The sequence below is a fragment of the Lathyrus oleraceus genome, chromosome 2 (assembly GCF_024323335.1).
Source record: "Lathyrus oleraceus cultivar Zhongwan6 chromosome 2, CAAS_Psat_ZW6_1.0, whole genome shotgun sequence".
Taxonomy (NCBI): Eukaryota; Viridiplantae; Streptophyta; class Magnoliopsida; order Fabales; family Fabaceae; genus Lathyrus; species Lathyrus oleraceus.
Window position 1 is genome coordinate 492,348,091 of NC_066580.1, and position 17,999 is coordinate 492,366,089.

Consider the following 17,999-nt stretch of genomic DNA (forward strand, 5'->3'; position numbering starts at 1 on the left):
GCACGATTGGGCCTTGAATCAGACTGCTAAGGACCAAACAATTTGCTGTTTTTGGTTGTACATGTCTTACTTACTTTGTTTGGTTCAAATGAAGCTTTTTGCCAAAATTACTAACTTTGCATAAGTGAGAGTGGAGGTGTAAGCTTGCACGATTTTTGGGCCTTAAACCAGCTGCTCATAACAAACATAAATGCTGTTTTTGATTACTTCATGAATTGCTAGCTTGAATTCTCACTTGTGAAGACATTTGCCAAATTTTTAAATTATGCACCTTGGTCAAAAATGGTGACATGATGATGAAATGAACATGGAATTATGCTTGGAGCAAGTTTCAAATACCATATAAAGTGAGTCCCAATTGGCCAATTGTGCAAAAAGTCAATGAATCAAAAAGTCAAAGTTTGGTCAAACTTTGATTTTTAATGGAAAAGGTCAAAAAATGCCATTTTGATTGGCAAGGTTTTGGAAGATGAAATTTATATTTTTGGAAAGAGGATGAAAAATGTGGTTTGTAGGAAAAAACCCCACCAAATTTGGCCTTATGGTTTGAGAGATATGCCCCTTGAAGTTCAAAAATTGGTGAAAATGAATTGATCATATCTTGACAACCACACATGGGATTTGAGAGTTCTTGGACTTTTTGAAAATGGGAAGACAAGATCTTCAACTTTCATGTTGGGCAAAAATTCATTTGAAGCTTGTATCATGATGTAAGTTGAGGATCAAGAAGTTTCCATTTTTGGCAGTTGAAATTACAGGTCCACTTTCTATTTCTGGAAAATTTCTGATTGGCTTGATTTTCTTCCATGATGAGGTTTGACATGATAGATGAGACTTATATAAGCATGAATGAGCTCCTTCAGATCAATTCTATCCATCAAATCATTGATTAAATCAACAGTTGACCAAGTTTGACTTTTCTAGGGTTTTGCACTGACTGAACCTCTTCTGATGAATTCCAAACCCTAATTCCTTGAGAACTTGACTTCCAATGATGTCTCAAGATGTATGATCTCTTGATTATTGATCATGGTGCCCAAATTCTGCAAGAATGGCCACCATCCATTGCTTTGACTGATTGTTGACTGTATAGGGTTTCTGCCTGGCTATGCATTGACTGATGGCTTCTGAACATCCAACCCTTGATTTAAACACTTCAAATGGACCCTCTAGTCATATGAACTTGATGGACAAACCCTAGGGCTTTGATTCCTTGAGAAACACCCTTGCTTGTTTGGTTGACTGATCTCCTGATCAGTTTGACCTAATTTCTTGCTTGCTTGCTCTTGAGGCAACTGGGGACAATGCAAATGCTATGCAATGGATTATGATATGCTATGACCTAATATGAAATGGTATGTACAATGGTAGGTGCAAATTTGAGGTGCTACAGAAAGCATAAAGAATTCTGGAGAGTGATAGTGAAACATTACTTGGGACAAGCAATGAGCTAAGTTTGGGGTTGTGATTAGTCACCATTTATAGTAAGTTTTCATTACTAATCCGACGCAAAATAGAGACATTTGATACATTGTGCAAGCATTTAAGGTACAATTCGAGTAGTTTTACTTCCGTTATGTTATTTACGCATTTTTAATCTTTATTATGTTTTACTTTGTTTATCTTGATTTTATGTGTGGGATAACTGTCTTTTTGTCAGACAGATCCAGGTAGAAGAACCGGAGAACTCAGAACACGACAGTGCGAGAGTCCGGTACGAAAAAGAGCAGAAAATCCCAGTACATGAGGCCTGACACGGCAGGGAAAGGGAAACAAAAGAAGAAAATAGTAGCCTGACACGGCCACCCGTGTCAGCTGACACGGGCCGTGTCAGGCAGAACTTCACCCCGTGTTGGGCATGCCATGGGCGTGTCAGGAGAGCCAGTAGGCTGACACGGGCCGTGTCAGCCCAAGCCCAATATTTATTTTTTCCGGACTTTTCATTCTTCGGGCTTTGTGGAGACATCTTTGGACCTGTCCAACTGCTGCTGGGAACTTTCACTATAAAAAGAGGTCTTCTGCCAAAGGAAAATTCATCTTGGAATACAGCAAACCACAGTATTGTGAAGCAATCAAGTATTACAGAGATCAAGGCATTTTGAGAGCTGAAGAGATTCATGAGCGGGAGCGATTGAAGATCAAAGTCATCCAATTACTTGTAATGTGTAATTTTTATCTTGAATTTGCTTTAAACAATATGAGTAGCTAAACCCCTCAATGCTAGGGGGTGTCCCTGATTTAGAATTGTAATGAATTTGAGTTTACATTTGCATTTATAATATTTTATTTACGGTAACCTTTTGATGTGTTTATTGCTTTCTCTTTCGGACCAATTGAGATTGATCTATTGGTTATCACTTAGGCTGGACCGCCAGTGATAAGGTTTTCATCAAGTTACTCTGCAGTAGATATCACCTAGGACTAGAGATACCCTGTATGAACCAGAGCATTCTTGATATTATACAACTTAACTTCACCCTCATTGGCTATGGACATAGGAATGAGGGTATATTGATTAAAGGTTTTCTCACCAAGGACTTGGGAGAAAATACCCTTGAGAACTGGTAGTAATTGATATTTGTTGATGCAATAGTAACTCAGAGTTATTACAGGGATAAATCATACACCTTCCCTGGCATTGTTCCTTTTTCTCTATAAACTCCTATTTTTATATTTCTTTATTATTTTCTTTTTACTCTCAAAAACCCAAATTAATACTTTTTGTTTAATTGAATGATAATTTAAACTCAATACTAACGTGCAGTCCTTGAGATCGACATTCGGGGAATTTCCTCATGATTACTATAAAAGGCAAAATAGTACACTTGTTATTTTTTCGATCACTAAGATCTTTTGGCCTTGATGATAGTAAACTTCGTGAGGATTTGTTCCCGTCGAACATCATGAGACTGATGTTAGGGATGAAGTTGCTTGGAGGGTCTATTAGTCGACATGACGACTTTATCAAAAGGTTGTTCATGAAAAGAGCTTCTAGGGCTATTGAGATAATGCATCTTCTACCACGACTAAGGGATCCTCAAAGTTAGCTTCTTCTACTTCGATCTTGCATGGATATTGCCAAATTATTTTTTGACCTAAGAACATGTCAACCTAATCGTATGGAGGAAGCAATTATTTGGTTTGATAAAGAATTGCGAAAGGCGGTTGAAAACATCGTGGTTGGTGTAAGTCTTTTCTTTGGGGACCTTCAATTGATGGTGACTTCTTTACCCATTAAAGCTAGGGGGTTGGGTTGGTACTCAGTAGTAGAGGTTATCTCATACACTTTACGTGGTTCGTGCTAGGTTTTACAAGAGTCCTTACCAATCTTGCGTGTTATATGATCATATAGTAAGAGACATTGGGGGTATATGGTATGGACTTAGATTTTGATAGAGCTTAGGATGGGCCTTTGGGTTGTAATTCTAGATTTTGACCTTATCAGTTTTACTAGCAAATGTGTCCTTTCCTTTTTGCTGCTGCCCACGAGGTTGTTACCATTTTATTTAAATAATTCTTAAATATTATAATATAATCAACAAATTCCTAATTCAAAAATAGTGATAGTATTTGTTACTTTTATTTTATATTTTGTAACAATTATTTTTATTTTACTTTAGAATGGAATATGCAAATTTGTTTTATGAATGTTTGAGGCTAAGGTTAAGGCGTTAAATTTGGACCAAGCAAAAGAAAGAGGTGTTGAAAGAAGAAAACGTGGCAAAAGCGTTGCCTATGCTGATGTTACTATGTTAGTTGTAGTTGGAAGGCACTTGGAATCAATATCATATCATTTCATGGCTTCTTTGCTCCATCCAACTCCAACTGCAATCTGTTTCTTCTATCCCTTAAAACCCACCCTTCCATCACACAATTTTTCTTTATTAACTAACACTAATCGTTTCAACACAAAGTGTAATGCATTTTTTGACAATGTCGCCAATGTTGTTGACGTGGACCACTTTCCTTCTATCATCCAATCAGGAATACTGCAGTTTCAAGAGTTACCAGATATGCAAAGATGGGAGTTTCTTGTGTTTGGTGGTCTCATATGGATTTACTTAACTTCAAGACCTGGTGTTCTTATTGGTGCCATTGATGCTTACCTTCTTGCTCCTCTTCAACTTGGTTTGGACAATCTATCTGGAAAGAGAAACTTGAAGACACGTGATTTTCTTGTTGGAGATAAAATTGGTGAAGGGTCTTTTGGTGTTGTTTATTCTGGTGTTTTGGTGCCAAAGAATGTGCTCGATGGAGAGGTCAATAACAAGGGAAGATCCAAGGCTGCACTGTTGGATCCCAAAGCCAAAGATAAAGTCATTCTTAAAAAGGTACTGTTTACTTTGTACCACCGATACTTTTGAAAGAACACTGATACATGATACATGATACATGTAATGTGTCAATGCTCTATAGCTTAGATATAAAACCATCCATGAGCCTTTACCTGTTTTGTGTTCTTCACTATTATAAAATTCTCATTTTTGTCATTAAGGAAAAAAAGATAAGAAAGACTACTTGCTGCTGACTAATGGAATATACAGGTTAAGGTTGAAATACGAGGGGCTGAAGAATTCGGTGAATTTGAGGAATGGTTTAATTACAGGCTATCTAGAGCAGCACCAGAAACATGTGCTGAGTTCCTTGGAAGTTTTGTAGCTGATAAAACAAACTCTAAGTTTACAAAAGGTGGAAAATGGCTTGTTTGGAAATTTGAGGTGCCCCGCTTCCTATTTCTATTGCATTAACAATAATATTGTTACAATTAGGTGGTTTTTAAATGTTATCTTGATTAATCATCTTAGTCCCGTTTCTTCATTCCTTAACATACATTAATTGGAGAGGTGTTTTCCGAATCACAGGGAGATCTTACGCTTGCCGATTACATGAAGGGGCGTAGCTTCCCTTCAAACTTAGAACCTGTCATGTTTGGACGTGTCTTGCAAGGTGTAGACTCTTTTCGACGAAATGCATTGATCATCAAGCAAATCATGCGCCAGATAATTACTTCTCTTAAGAAAATTCACGATACGGGCATTGTTCATAGAGATATAAAGCCAGCCAACTTAGTCGTCACTAAACGGGGGCGGATTAAACTTATTGATTTTGGTGCAGCCACAGACCTTCGGATCGGAAAGAATTATGTTCCCGACCGCACCCTTTTGGATCCTGATTATTGTCCGCCAGAACTATATGTACTCCCAGAAGAAACACCAAGTCCTCCACCAGCGCCAATTGCCGCTTTCTTTTCACCAATCCTGTGGCAGGTTGGATTACTTATCTTGTATATACTGACTGAATTAACCATTCTCTTGTCGGTCGCACGTATATATATAAAGTTGAGTTATGTGATTATTATTGTTGCAGTTAAACAGCCCTGATCTGTTTGATATGTATTCTGCTGGGATTGTACTCCTGCAAATGGCAATACCAACTTTAAGGTCTCCCGCTGGTTTGAAGAATTTCAACTTGGAAATAAAAAACTGTGGTTATGATTTGAAAAAATGGAGGGAGTATACTCGCCTGAGGCCCGACTTCGAAATTCTTGATAGTGAATCTGGTAGAGGTTGGGACTTAGCAACAAAGCTTATCTCTGAGAGAGGTCTCTTAAGAAGAGGACGTTTATCTGCTGCTTCAGCTTTGAGACATCCTTATTTTCTTCTAGGAGGTGATCAGGCAGCCGCAGTTCTTTCAAAATTAAGCCTAAGTAGAAAGTGACCGGCATGCAGATTTATAGTTTAAAACCATTGGCTTGTGCACTCGATATCATTGACACTTTTGATTGAGAGCGTGTCTGGTGTTTAACACCAACACATGTGATTCCATTTTCTCAGATTATTATGCCTGAGGAAGTTTATATCTCATAGAGGAAGTTTTTTGCTGCCTAATAGATTTATATTTTCACTGGCGCAACTAACTCAAACAATGGCAAGAGCACTTGTGGTTATAGGGCTTAATCAACCTTCCCTCATGGTGTCTTTCTGCAAGTTAAACTATCTTTTTTTTTTTATTTATGTTTTATGTGTATTGGTTTTGGATTATCATGAAATCAACATGAACAAGATAGAAAGCATCATAGTTTATGGCTGCCCGCTTGTGAATGGTGAAATTGATCCTCTTGGATTAGTCGGTCGCAAGGTCGGATATCAAGATTTCAAAAAATATATATATATAAAAATATTGTCAATCTTCTAATCATATTAAATTTTCTTCCTTCAATATAAACAATAATATTTCTCAATGTCCTGAGATACTTATGACCTACACCATTTATAAATATGGATGTAACTGTACTTTATGTCACAACATATAAATTAAAGACACTATTGGCATCATTTACTTACAAAACAGAATATCATGATGAAACCTCGTATGTATATTTTATAAGGTGTTGTTGCATCATTTTCAAACTGTTGTTAAAGCTCATCCTCCTGATAGAGTACTTTTTGCAACACTTTTTTCTTGTTACAACTCCAATGACATCTCTCAGAGCATAGGGAGTTGAATAGAGCAAGCCTGGTGGATTGAAGAGATATCATGCTTGAAGTTGAAGGAGCTTTTGAGAGAACAATTGCGTAACCGTCGTCCATGTAATCCGTTCCCTCTGGAAAGAACTGCCACAAAAGGCTTCCAGCACCACTACCTCCTTTCTTTGTTGAGTTTAGAATTGTCTTGTAAACTGTATTTATAAGTGTATCTCTATATGTTGAATTATACCCTGGATCTTTTGCAGATACACCAAACTCACCAAAAACAACTGGCATTCCAAGATACTTTTCAGCATCGTCTATGTGAGATTCCATCCATGACTTCACAAATGGGATATGGCTATCCCCAACTGATTGTGAAATCCTTCAATCCGGCCATTCATTCAATCATTCTTAGTTAGTTAGAAAAATGCTGGTTGAAAGAAGTTCTGTTATATGAAAACTTACCAAGAGTCTGGATATATGTGAACAGAAGCAAAGTCCACACCTAGAACTTGGTGGTTTCTGATAAAATCAGTTCCAACCTGTTGAGCAAATGAATTTGGGTTGAACTGAAATCTCTGAGGTGTTGAGGGGCCATAGAATCCTTCTAGGCCAATCTCTACTAGATGTTTTGGATCAACACTCTTCACATAGAATGCCATCTCTTTTATCCATTCCTAGAAAATATATAATTCAATATCACGAAAAAAACTGATTTTCAATTTCAGTTTAAAAGAGTTCAATCTAACTCTCTTAGTTATGTTTCAAATCTTCAAACTGAAATCCAAACACACATATGAATATTATGTTATAAATTGCTGTTAAAAAAACACAACTATCGATCTGTTTTTACGGAAAGCATATACCTGTAACTTATCGCCCGAGGAATCAGAGGTGCATCGAGGTTCATTCATTAACTCCCAAGCAAAAATTGTTGGATCTTCCTTATAAGTGATATTTGTGAATGTGTTAACTCTATTGAGCACCGTCTACACAGCGATCGAGAAATAGTATAGAAGCCAAATTAGTATAAAGGAGTCAAAAGGAAAAACAGGAAGCACCAATTTTTAGATACCTGAGAATTTGCAGCACATCACTATGAGGAACATACCTTAACATGGTCTTTGTAGTAGCCTATGAGAGTTGGATGTGAAAAAAAGTCATCATCAGAGGTCAAGTTAAGGCCAGCAGCATTACCCCACTTGACATATTGTGCTTTTCCACCATATGACTCCCAATTGTTAACCATTGATAATATGAGCCTGATTCTGTATTTCTTTGCTTCACTCACTACAAAATCCAGAGCCTTGAACACCTCTTCATCATAAATTGATGGAGATTTCTGAAGGGCTCTCCACTGCCCATCATTGAAGGCCCAAGTCCTACAAACTGACATACCAACTGAGGATGCATGTTTGAACACATCAGTGACCTTTCCTCTTGTAGACTCATCCGCGGCAAATACCATCATCCAGTAAGTGTTGAATCCGTTTACGTAAAAAGGTTGCCCGTTCACTACAAACTGGTTTCCTTTCTTTTGCACCATCTGCCATTCCGCTTCCTCCATTTCACTCCTTAAACCAAAAATCATATATATATTTAATTAAGTGCCTTAAGTTAATTAGAATTAAGAACCTGAGAGAGGGAGAACTTTCTAATAACAGTACATACCCATAAGTTAAGATGGTGTTTGGTATATTAACATAGCTTTCCCAATCTTCATATTCACTGTCATGAAATGCAGTTGAGCTTAAGGTTTGAGTAAGAGTAGTGAGAAAAATGAGAAAGGAAATAACACATAATCGAAATCCGTTGAGTGCTTCCATATGTTACCCGGGCAGAGTGTGTATGCATGTATTGGACCACATTATGATTATATATATTTGTGATCAAAAAGAGAAGAGTAGTGTGCAAGTTGAGATCAAGTTTAACTCTAACTTTGAAGCGAAGAAAAGAATGTATATGCATTCTGTTGTGTTCCAAGGATATATATGAAATCAAAACAAGAGTAGGAGTAAAGCAGCAAATTTGTCAGTCCTAATTCCTAAGGTTCAAGTGGGTTCCACAAACAAGCCAAAAAGAACATTGGAATGGACACAATGCAAGAGGGAGAATATGATAGACCTGTGTCTGTTTAGCTAGCTGCAGATTGATTGATACTTTGCTAGGGAAATGCTGAAGAGACTTAGGAGGAGTTGGGATTCGATGATTATCAAAGCAAAATAACAAACAATAAATCCATGTCGATTTGAATTGGCACATTGTTTCTTAACATATGACATTTTCTGTGAACGGTACAGTGTATTTATACCTCTATCCAAAAATAAAAAATACCTACCATTTTGGAGCCATTATTATCTATTTTTGTTTTTGTTCTTAAACAAGTTCCTCGTTTGCTTAAGCCCTTGGCAAAAAAAGGAAAAGTTAAAATTTAAAGAATTTGGAAATGCACTTTTGGACGCAATTTAATTCACACACAATTCATTTTTAAATGAGTATTAAATATGTAATTCTTTGTATTAAGTATGTCTGTAAGATTTGACAGAGTTGAAGTCAAATGTATTCGATAGTAGTCGAAGTAGATAGTTGTCAATGGAGTTAACCTCGATAAAGTTAAACTTAACATTTATTTTGTTTTGTTAGTTAGTTAGAGATTACTTGGTGTGCAAGTAATCTCATCTATAAATAAGGATGTGTCATACTATTGTAAAACAGTTGAATAAGAGAAATTCAGAGTGAATAAACATAGAGAAAAACTCTGTAAAATTTGATCTATCTTCTTCCTTTTTCTTCCAAAACTCTAATTTCTCTTTTTCTTCCTCAATTCACTTTCACAAACTTCTTTTCTTCTCAAATCATTGTGCGGCGGAATTATCTTACAACCAAGGAGTGGTTGAATCACTCGACTGAAGAGTGAGGAACAAGAAGAATGATCAATCAGAAAGATTAATTTTTATTCAATCAAGATTGATTCAGATTATCTCCAAGATTTGGGTTAATTCCAACATCTAGTATCTAGAGCTCTAGCTGTGATTCTTGGGAGGCATAATGCAATGACTTCTCATTCAAACAAGCATTTTTCAGAGAATCTTCCAATCTTGAATGGTAAGAATTATGAAAATTGGTGTAAGCAGATGAATGTTGCTTTCTGTTATCAAGATCTTTGGGATCTTGTGAAGAATGAAGTAACGCCAATTGGAGAGAATGCTACGGATGAACAAAAGGTTGCACATAAAGTTTTAAAGAAGAAAGATTATAAAGCCCTCTTTATAATTCATCAATGTGTTGATTCAGACAACTTTGAGAAAGTTGGTGATTAGACTCAACAAAGGAAGCATGAGACATCCTGTAAAAATCGTTTGGAGACGCTGAGAAGGTGAAAAAGATGAGGTTACAAACTCATAAAAAACGTATGAATTACTTCAAATGGAAGAAAGTGAAAACATCCATGATTTATTCACTAGGGTAACAAGACTGGTAAATCAAATCAAGATGTATGGAGAAATGTTAACATCAAGATCAGTAGTTACAAAGATCTTGAGGTCTCTGACTCCAAAATTCGATCATGTTGTAGTAGCCATAGACGAATCGAAGGATTTGTCACGCATGACAAAAGAAGAGTTTCAAGGGACGCTTGAATCTTATGAATAAAGAATGGTTGAAAGATTTAGAAGCAAGACAAAGAGTGATGTAGGTCTGCAGGTGCATTCAGCAAAAGAAAAGAAAGACCGGGGAAGATGGGATGGTAATAAAGGTATAGGAAGTTACAACAATTCGATTGGTAGGGGAAACCAACAAGAAGATAGTTCATCAAACCAAAGCAATCACATAGATGGTGTTGCTGGTAGAGGAAGAGGTGATGAAAAAATCTAATAAAATCCATATTCAGCGTTACAACTGTCATAAGTATGGACATTATGCAAGTCAATGTCGATGAGGCAAGAAAGAAAATCAAGAAAGTGACGCAAGACTTGAAAAACACAAAGAAGGAGAGATGTTGTTGATGGTCACAACGAAAGATGAAGAAAGACTCAAGGACCAATGGTACTTGAACTCGGGTTGCTCATCACACATGACTGGAAGGAAATATTTTTTTGTCAACATGAGTCCCTCGATGTAAAACAAGGTGAAATTATTGGAAAATACCATAATACTTTATTAGGAGGACACTTATTGATAACATTGTCGTCACTATTGTTGTCCTTCACCTTGTAGCGCGACTCACCACATTCTGGACATTGATCCAAATTTTCAAACTCTTTCCTGTATAATATGCAATCATTATGGCATGCATGTATTTTGATATACTTCTAACCCATTGGACATAATATCTTCTTGGCTTCATAACAACGACTAGCAAATTGTTATCTTCTAGTAGCATTTATTTCAACAAATCAAGTAATTTCGTGAAACTTTTATCCGACCACCCAATTTTTGCCTTCATATTAAACAATTTTAACAACGCATATAATTGTGTAAAACATGTGCATCCCTTATATAAAGGTGCATCTTTATCACTACATAAATTATCATAAATATGGACTTTCATAAAAGACGATTCTCCAATATCATGGATCATGTATTCTAGTCGATCATTCATATCTTCATCAACTTCATGCATTTGTAACGTCACATTTCGATTTTTATCCACTTCTCCATGCCACATTCATGTTGTATAATTTTGACATATTTCACCACAACATAGATGATGTAATATTTTTTCCTTTGAACATTTTTTGATATTCCTGCAATTAACACAAGGACAATAAAATAGACCATTATTGTCGAGAAGATTTTGTTCCACGGATTCAAGGAATTCAAGAACTCTTTTCTCATACACCAGACCTAATGTATCAACTTTTTATCCAACTACGATCTATAACAAATTCTGAAATTTATATCAAAAGACTAATGTTAATGACACACTAATACTACACACACACACATACTAATATGGTTATATTCATACTAATATATCCATCAAAATAATAAAGTACCTAGACCTAAAACATATTCATAACCAGCCTCTACAATTCATGACATCAATCAACAAGCCAACAATTTCATTTGGAACACCCAAACCTAAAGCATATTCATAACCACGGTTTTTTCTTCATTTGCAATAGAGTTATAACAACAAAATAAAAACAAAAACATAACCTTATAACAACAAAAACATCACAGTGCGAGAACATGATACATGAAAACATCACATAGCCTTATAACAACGAAAACATCACAAAATCTGAATAAACCAAAACAAAAAGTAATCCAATTGCAATAAAATAAAAATTCACACCGCATAAAGGAAAACCTCACCATAGCACGATAGAGAGACCAAGAAATAAATGAATATGGTGAAGAATGGACGTATCGTACTTCGAATAGGAGGAAGGGACCGAGAAATAATTTTTCGTTCCAAGAAATGAATGAAGATGATGAAGATTGAACATTTCAAGAAATGAATGAAGATGGTAAAGATGAAGATTTCACTATCGCGGTCGTCTAGTTCGCTTGGGTACGTATTAGGAACAATATTACAAATGATGCTTTTAACGTCGGACGCAAAATGTATTTTACCTTGATTATAATACCGAGGTAATAAAGGGTGTCATGAAAAGTAACGACTTATCACCTCGGTTTTTAAACACCGAGGGGTAAATTAATTTGGACATGGGTTCGAACCCCAACATCTGCATTTTTATTATTTACAATCAATTTTTATTTTTATTTATCTCTGAAGATCATATGTTGGATCTTCGACTCCTTGATATTTGGGCAAGATCAAATGCTTCACCTTGCAGTTATTTGTTTCTGATATAAAACAACAAAAAAAGTTAGAAAAAAAGGTTAGAAAAATAAATGATTTTCTGCTCAAATGAATATTTGAAAACACAAACCTTGGACCCATATAATTTTCCGCATTTATAATCCATCATATAGAACTCTTAATGGCAAAAGTTAAAGTGGATGATTTAGATAGTTTCAAGCTCTTCATGTCATTTCTTTATCAATTATAGATATCAGAAGGCCTTTATAATGACAAAAATTAGGTTTCACGCGGATCACTAATGATAGCGTCTTGAGCATTGATACTCATGAAATGGACGACAAAAAATTGTTTAAGGACGATGATCAATATCTAAATTTATCACGCTAAGTTATCCTCCGGTTTTGTTAAAAACCGAGGTGAACATGAATTTTTTTAAATTATATTATTTACACAAAATATTGGGAAAAAATACAACAAAAGGAGAATTTTGGTGTAAGAAGTTATGTGTTCCAAATATTGCACGCATCCAATTTCTAGGAGTTATCTGTTCCAACCATTGAATGCATCCAACTTCTAAAGGAATTATATGTTCCAACATTGAAAAAAAAATTGCACTTGTAATCCATCATAGAAAACTTTTTCAAGCTTCTAAATACAACAACAACAACATCAACATCATTTTGTGAAATGGACCACATAAGAATGATGTGTTCGAGTTTGGAGCGGGTACATATAAGTTAGGATTAGGGCCAAATTTGTTTAACGAGTGCTTTTATAGTAAAATCGGATTATCTTATCCCTCGGTTATTAATAAAACCGACGAGATATATTATTTAATTTACAAAAAAAAATTAATAATAAAAAAAAGTTTCCTAAATTGTTTTTCCCCTCGTTTTTTTTTAATAACCGAGATAATAAGTGATTGTCCCATCAGTTTTATTAAAAACCAAGGTAATGTGTGGTTTCTATTTCTATAAAAAAAATTATGGTGCGCCTTGGATCATCATATCACTAGAATAACAATGATCATCCATATTACAAAACGTAGCGTATCTTTTGGATTTTTAAGGAGGCGTTTGAGCTTCTTTTATTGTTTTACTTCCTGTTATTCACTTTATTTAAACACTATTTCTAGTTTCAACGTCTTATTTACAACTCTTTGTATCTTCAAATCTAGTTTCAAAGTCTTTTCTTTTCTTCAAAAATGTCTTCAACAACCTTAGATGAAAATCTTTTGTTCGTTATCAATGAAAAGTTTGTTGATTTCGATGATTTGAAAGACAAATGTTTTGATCTAAGGAAAACAATTCGCAAAATAAAAGTTGAATGATTACTTTGATATTCTTCATGAACTCATCTACATTAATCTCGTTAAAGAGTTCTAGTTAAATACCTCTGTTGGGTCATCTAGTCATGATGCTAAGTCAATCCAGTCATATGTCAATGACTGTCCTATCACAATTACTCAGTCATTTATTGCTCACACAATAAACTGTGAAGAGGAAGGTTGTTGTGTTGAACATTATAGATTAAACAAAGTCTACTCATATCACTTTCGCCTAATTTATGTCCACTATGATAATCTCAGGAATCCTGCTACTCTACTATCAATTGGAAAAGTTTTTTTATCAACTTCTAGTGTAAAATCTTCGTCCAAGAGAGAAACAACTTGAAACACTTACTTGGAATGACAAGCATCTCTTGTTATTCCTTATCAAGAACATCAGAGTTAATCTTCCTCTTACCACTTTTAACTTCTTAAAGGAAATGATAATCATCTCTAGGGAGGAAATGACTTTCCTCATACCATATGGAAGAGTTCTTTATGAACTTTTCTCTCGGTTATAGATAGTTAATTGTGATACTATTGAAGTTGAATGAAGTCAGAATTTTGAATATGTGGAATAGTTATTTGTTGTCATGTTTTTAATTAATGAAATATTTCCTTTCATACTATTGACTATTCATTTTTATTGATAACAAAGAAAAAAGATTAACTAAGAAAAAAAGGGAAGATTGGAAGGCGCCAAGTGAGAAATCATTGAAAAAAACCTTAAATATAGTTAATGGGATTCGAAGTGTGTTCCCTTATAGTTATATTCTCTCGGTTTTCAAAAACATCGGAGTAAGGTAATATGTTTATTATTTTCTATGGAGAAAAAATGACGCATACTTATAGCTATATTTTCTCGGTTTTTTATAAAACTGAGGGGAAATGTTGTTTTTTTTATAAAAAAATCAAACATGTCTCTCCCAGGACATATACGCTCGGTTTTTGGCATGTTTGGGGTGAAAATTTTGTCATAAAAAATGTTATTTGTCATAGTGAAAGGAAATAAATAACCTGTTATGTTTTAATTTTGTAGGAAAGAATTTCACCACGGTTGAGAATACCAACCGTAGTGAAATATGACACATATAACCACGGTTGATGAAAACATACGTAGTTAAAAGTTTTTCAATTTTTATTTAACAATATAAGTTAAGGGACACGTATTTTTTTTTATAAAAAACAATGAAAAAATGTTGATGTGGAGATTCGAAGCTTGTAACCCTCAATTTATGATCACGATTGTTATTATGAATCGTGATGAATGTATTTTAATAAAATAAAAAAATCACACGCGTTAAAAATGAGATATTATTACGGTTGACAAAATGACCGTAGTAATAAAGTGTTACAAAAAAATATATTTTGTAATAGTTATGAGGTGTATCGGATTGTAAAGATGAAATCTAAAGATAAATAATATTTGGATGCGTGCCTAAAGAACTATGATATAATTATTAAGATATATCGCACAATTAGGAGATTGTTGGAATATTTTTAAATATTATTTTAATATTTCAATAATTATTATGTTGACATATATATTTTAAGTATTATCTATTTTATCAAATTAAGTGTCTTAAACAATTAAGTGATCAAATAAAATTAAAAGGTTAATTATATTTTATTTAAAAAATAATTAATTAATTAATTTGGTATGATCTCAAATATGAATGGATGTAAGGACGACCAATTTCAAAATTATGGAACCCTAACGGTCAATCACTCTATAAATAGGTTATGGTTTCAAATATACCAAAAACAAACCTATTATCTCTTCTCTCAATCCGAAGAGTATTCAAGATATCGTGAGTATCAGTTAAGGTAGAACCACACAAGTCATCAGATGTTCGGTGTTCGTCTTTTAACCTCTGTGATTCAGGATTATTGCCGACATGAATTTTCTCAAACTTGTAGTTTCAATCCCCATCAGGGATGGATAATTAAAACTCAAAATCGTCTCAAATGGGTTTAAGTTTGGGTTTGGATATCCCTTCACCGCCACCATCTATTAGTGAAATCAATTTATTTTAATAAAAAAAATTATTTTTTCAAAATCAATCTACTTTTAATATATAAAAATTAATTACCACCATAATTACTTAATTACCCTAATTACAATCCATAATACAGCTACTTTTCGTACTAAACTCTATTTATACTACTAAAAAATATTAGTTGTTATTTTATTGTTGTTGCAATCTTATCATTCCAAAATGAAATCAATATTCTGAAATCAAATTAATTATTATTGTAGTTTTTTTGCCAAATATTATCGTTACTTGATTTTCTTTAAATGACAAAATGAATATTTAATTATATAATTATATGTTATTAAATTATAACTTTAAAATTAAAAATAACTATTTAATATAGTATATTAATATTAATTGAGTATTTTAATATTATTGTTAATTTACCTACCAATTAATTATTATTATTGTTATTATTATTATTGATATTTACCCGCCTTATACTACTAAAAAATATTACCGTTATTTTATTTTGTTGCAATCTTATCATTCCAAAATGAAATCAATATTCTGAAATCAAATTAATTATTATTGTAGTTTTTTTTGCCAAATATTATCGTTACTTGATTTTCTTTAAATGACAAAATGAATATTTAATTGTATAATTATATGTTATTAAATTATAACTTTAAAATTAAAAATAACTATTTAATATAGTTGATTAATATTAATTGAGTAATTTAATATTATTGTTAATTTACCTACCAATTAATTATTATTATTGTTATTATTATTATATTGATATTTACCCGCCACATATGATAAGAATATTTTTAAAATTTAAATAGTATATTTATTATTTGATTTGATTTAATTGAGATCCAAACTCTATAAGTTAAATCAATTATATTAATCGCATTAAATTTAATTAATCATAAAGAAAAAGAAAAAGGTTTTAAGTCTCTGCAAAGATGGAGTTCTCATTTTCTATGAAATATTAACTATTAATTAGTCTATAAAGTTTTATGGGAAATATCAACTATTAATTATTTTTAATATGTATTTTTCATTTTTAAAAAAACATAGATGTTTTACCAATCATAGAGCAATATTAATATAAGATTAAAATTACTATAAATTTTTATTTACCTACCTCAAAAAATTGAGTAAGATTACCCTTAATATAAAATGCTTTGAAAAAAAAAATACTATTTAATAAATAATTAAATGTGATAAAATTATAAAGTATAATATGATTGGTTGAAAATACACTATCCAATTTTTTATGATGGCTAAAGAAATTGTCTGCTTTAATATATTATATTTGAAAAAAAAAATCATTATTGAACATCAATTCACTTTTTCTCGATCAATAAATTCAATTTTTCTCCTTAAATACATAGTTTTCAAATATTGATAAAAAATTAAAGAATGATTAATATATATTTCAGTCAATGTTTGAATTTTCAGATACTTTATATAATTCTTTGCAATTGGATTCATTGAATTAAATAGAATTAAATAAAATTAAATGACTAAGAGTTATAATGGTATATTATATACTCTACTTTTGTTTTCAATACATGAATAAAATTGAGACAAACTTTAAGATGATACGCTCCATATATATATATATATATATATATATATATATATATATATATATATATATATATATATATATATATATATATATATATATATATATATATATATATATATATATATATATATATATATATATATATATATATAATCGTCTATTTTTGTTGGATAATTGGTTTGATATTTTATATTATCATCCAATTTTGATGTGTAATGCATTATGGATATTTATCAACAATTTTTTTTTTAATATTTGACCGTAATAGTTTGCTATTTTCTATATGAATTATAAGATATTTTATTTCTGATTTTTTGATTGATTATGTATAGTAGCAATAACTATTAATTATTCTATAAAGTTTTAGGGGAAATATCAACTATTAATTATTTTTAATATGCATTTTTCATTTTGAAAAAAATATAGATGTTTTACCAATCATAGAGCAATATTAATATAAGATTAAAATTACTATAAATTTTTATTTACCTACCTCAAAAAATTGAGTAAGATTACCCTTAATGTAAAATGCTTTGAAAACAAAATTTGTTGATGTACTTGAATAACCTTTGTCGTAACCTTTGTTGATGTACTTGAATAAGTACTTAATCGATGTACTTTGATTGCACCATTCCATGTTTATGTGAGCTTGGTACTTTGTCAACAACTTTGCATTGTATGGAACAACATTCCGGTTATCGACTTGAATTCCATTCTTAAGAACTGTATGTCCATTGTCCCTTCTTCTATATACCGGAAACCCATCTTGATCAACAATTGTTTCGGGCTGAAACTGTTTTGGAAAATATTTAGAACATTTTCCATCTTTCATGCACGGTGAATATCGATT

The 17,999-nt window shown here is 32.6% G+C and overlaps 2 protein-coding genes across 2 annotated transcripts; one reads left to right on the forward strand and one right to left on the reverse strand.

The window, feature by feature from the left end:
* The first annotated feature begins 3,632 nt into the window (after positions 1 to 3,632).
* LOC127120955 (serine/threonine-protein kinase STN8, chloroplastic) lies at positions 3,633 to 6,088 on the forward strand. Its single transcript, XM_051051580.1, has 4 exons — positions 3,633 to 4,331; positions 4,545 to 4,718; positions 4,863 to 5,267; positions 5,368 to 6,088. Exons 1-4 carry the CDS (start codon positions 3,648 to 3,650, stop codon positions 5,716 to 5,718), a joined length of 1,614 nt encoding a protein of 537 aa, XP_050907537.1. The 5' UTR covers positions 3,633 to 3,647; the 3' UTR covers positions 5,719 to 6,088.
* Positions 6,089 to 6,178: 90 nt separating this feature from the next.
* On the reverse strand, positions 6,179 to 8,398 carry LOC127120956 (mannan endo-1,4-beta-mannosidase 6). The gene is made up of 5 exons (XM_051051581.1): positions 8,142 to 8,398; positions 7,582 to 8,044; positions 7,337 to 7,459; positions 6,936 to 7,147; positions 6,179 to 6,852 (listed from the first exon to the last, which is right to left on the reverse strand). Exons 1-5 carry the CDS (start codon positions 8,294 to 8,296, stop codon positions 6,417 to 6,419), a joined length of 1,389 nt encoding a protein of 462 aa, XP_050907538.1. The 5' UTR covers positions 8,297 to 8,398; the 3' UTR covers positions 6,179 to 6,416.
* Positions 8,399 to 17,999: the final 9,601 nt, after the last annotated feature.

Bases quoted from the DNA above. Each gene is read 5' to 3' on its own strand.
- LOC127120955 (XM_051051580.1), top strand. From the start codon at position 3,648: ATGTTTGAGGCTAAGGTTAAGGCGTTAAATTTGGACCAAGCAAAAGAA. The intron at 4,332-4,544 runs GTACTGTTTACT...TGGAATATACAG, and splicing joins ATAAAGTCATTCTTAAAAAG to GTTAAGGTTGAAATACGAGG. The intron at 5,268-5,367 runs GTTGGATTACTT...TTATTGTTGCAG, and splicing joins TTTCACCAATCCTGTGGCAG to TTAAACAGCCCTGATCTGTT.
- LOC127120956 (XM_051051581.1), bottom strand. From the start codon at position 8,296: ATGGAAGCACTCAACGGATTTCGATTATGTGTTATTTCCTTTCTCATT. The intron at 8,045-8,141 runs GTATGTACTGTT...TTTTGGTTTAAG, and splicing joins AACACCATCTTAACTTATGG to GAGTGAAATGGAGGAAGCGG. The intron at 7,148-7,336 runs GTATATGCTTTC...TATATTTTCTAG, and splicing joins CCTCGGGCGATAAGTTACAG to GAATGGATAAAAGAGATGGC.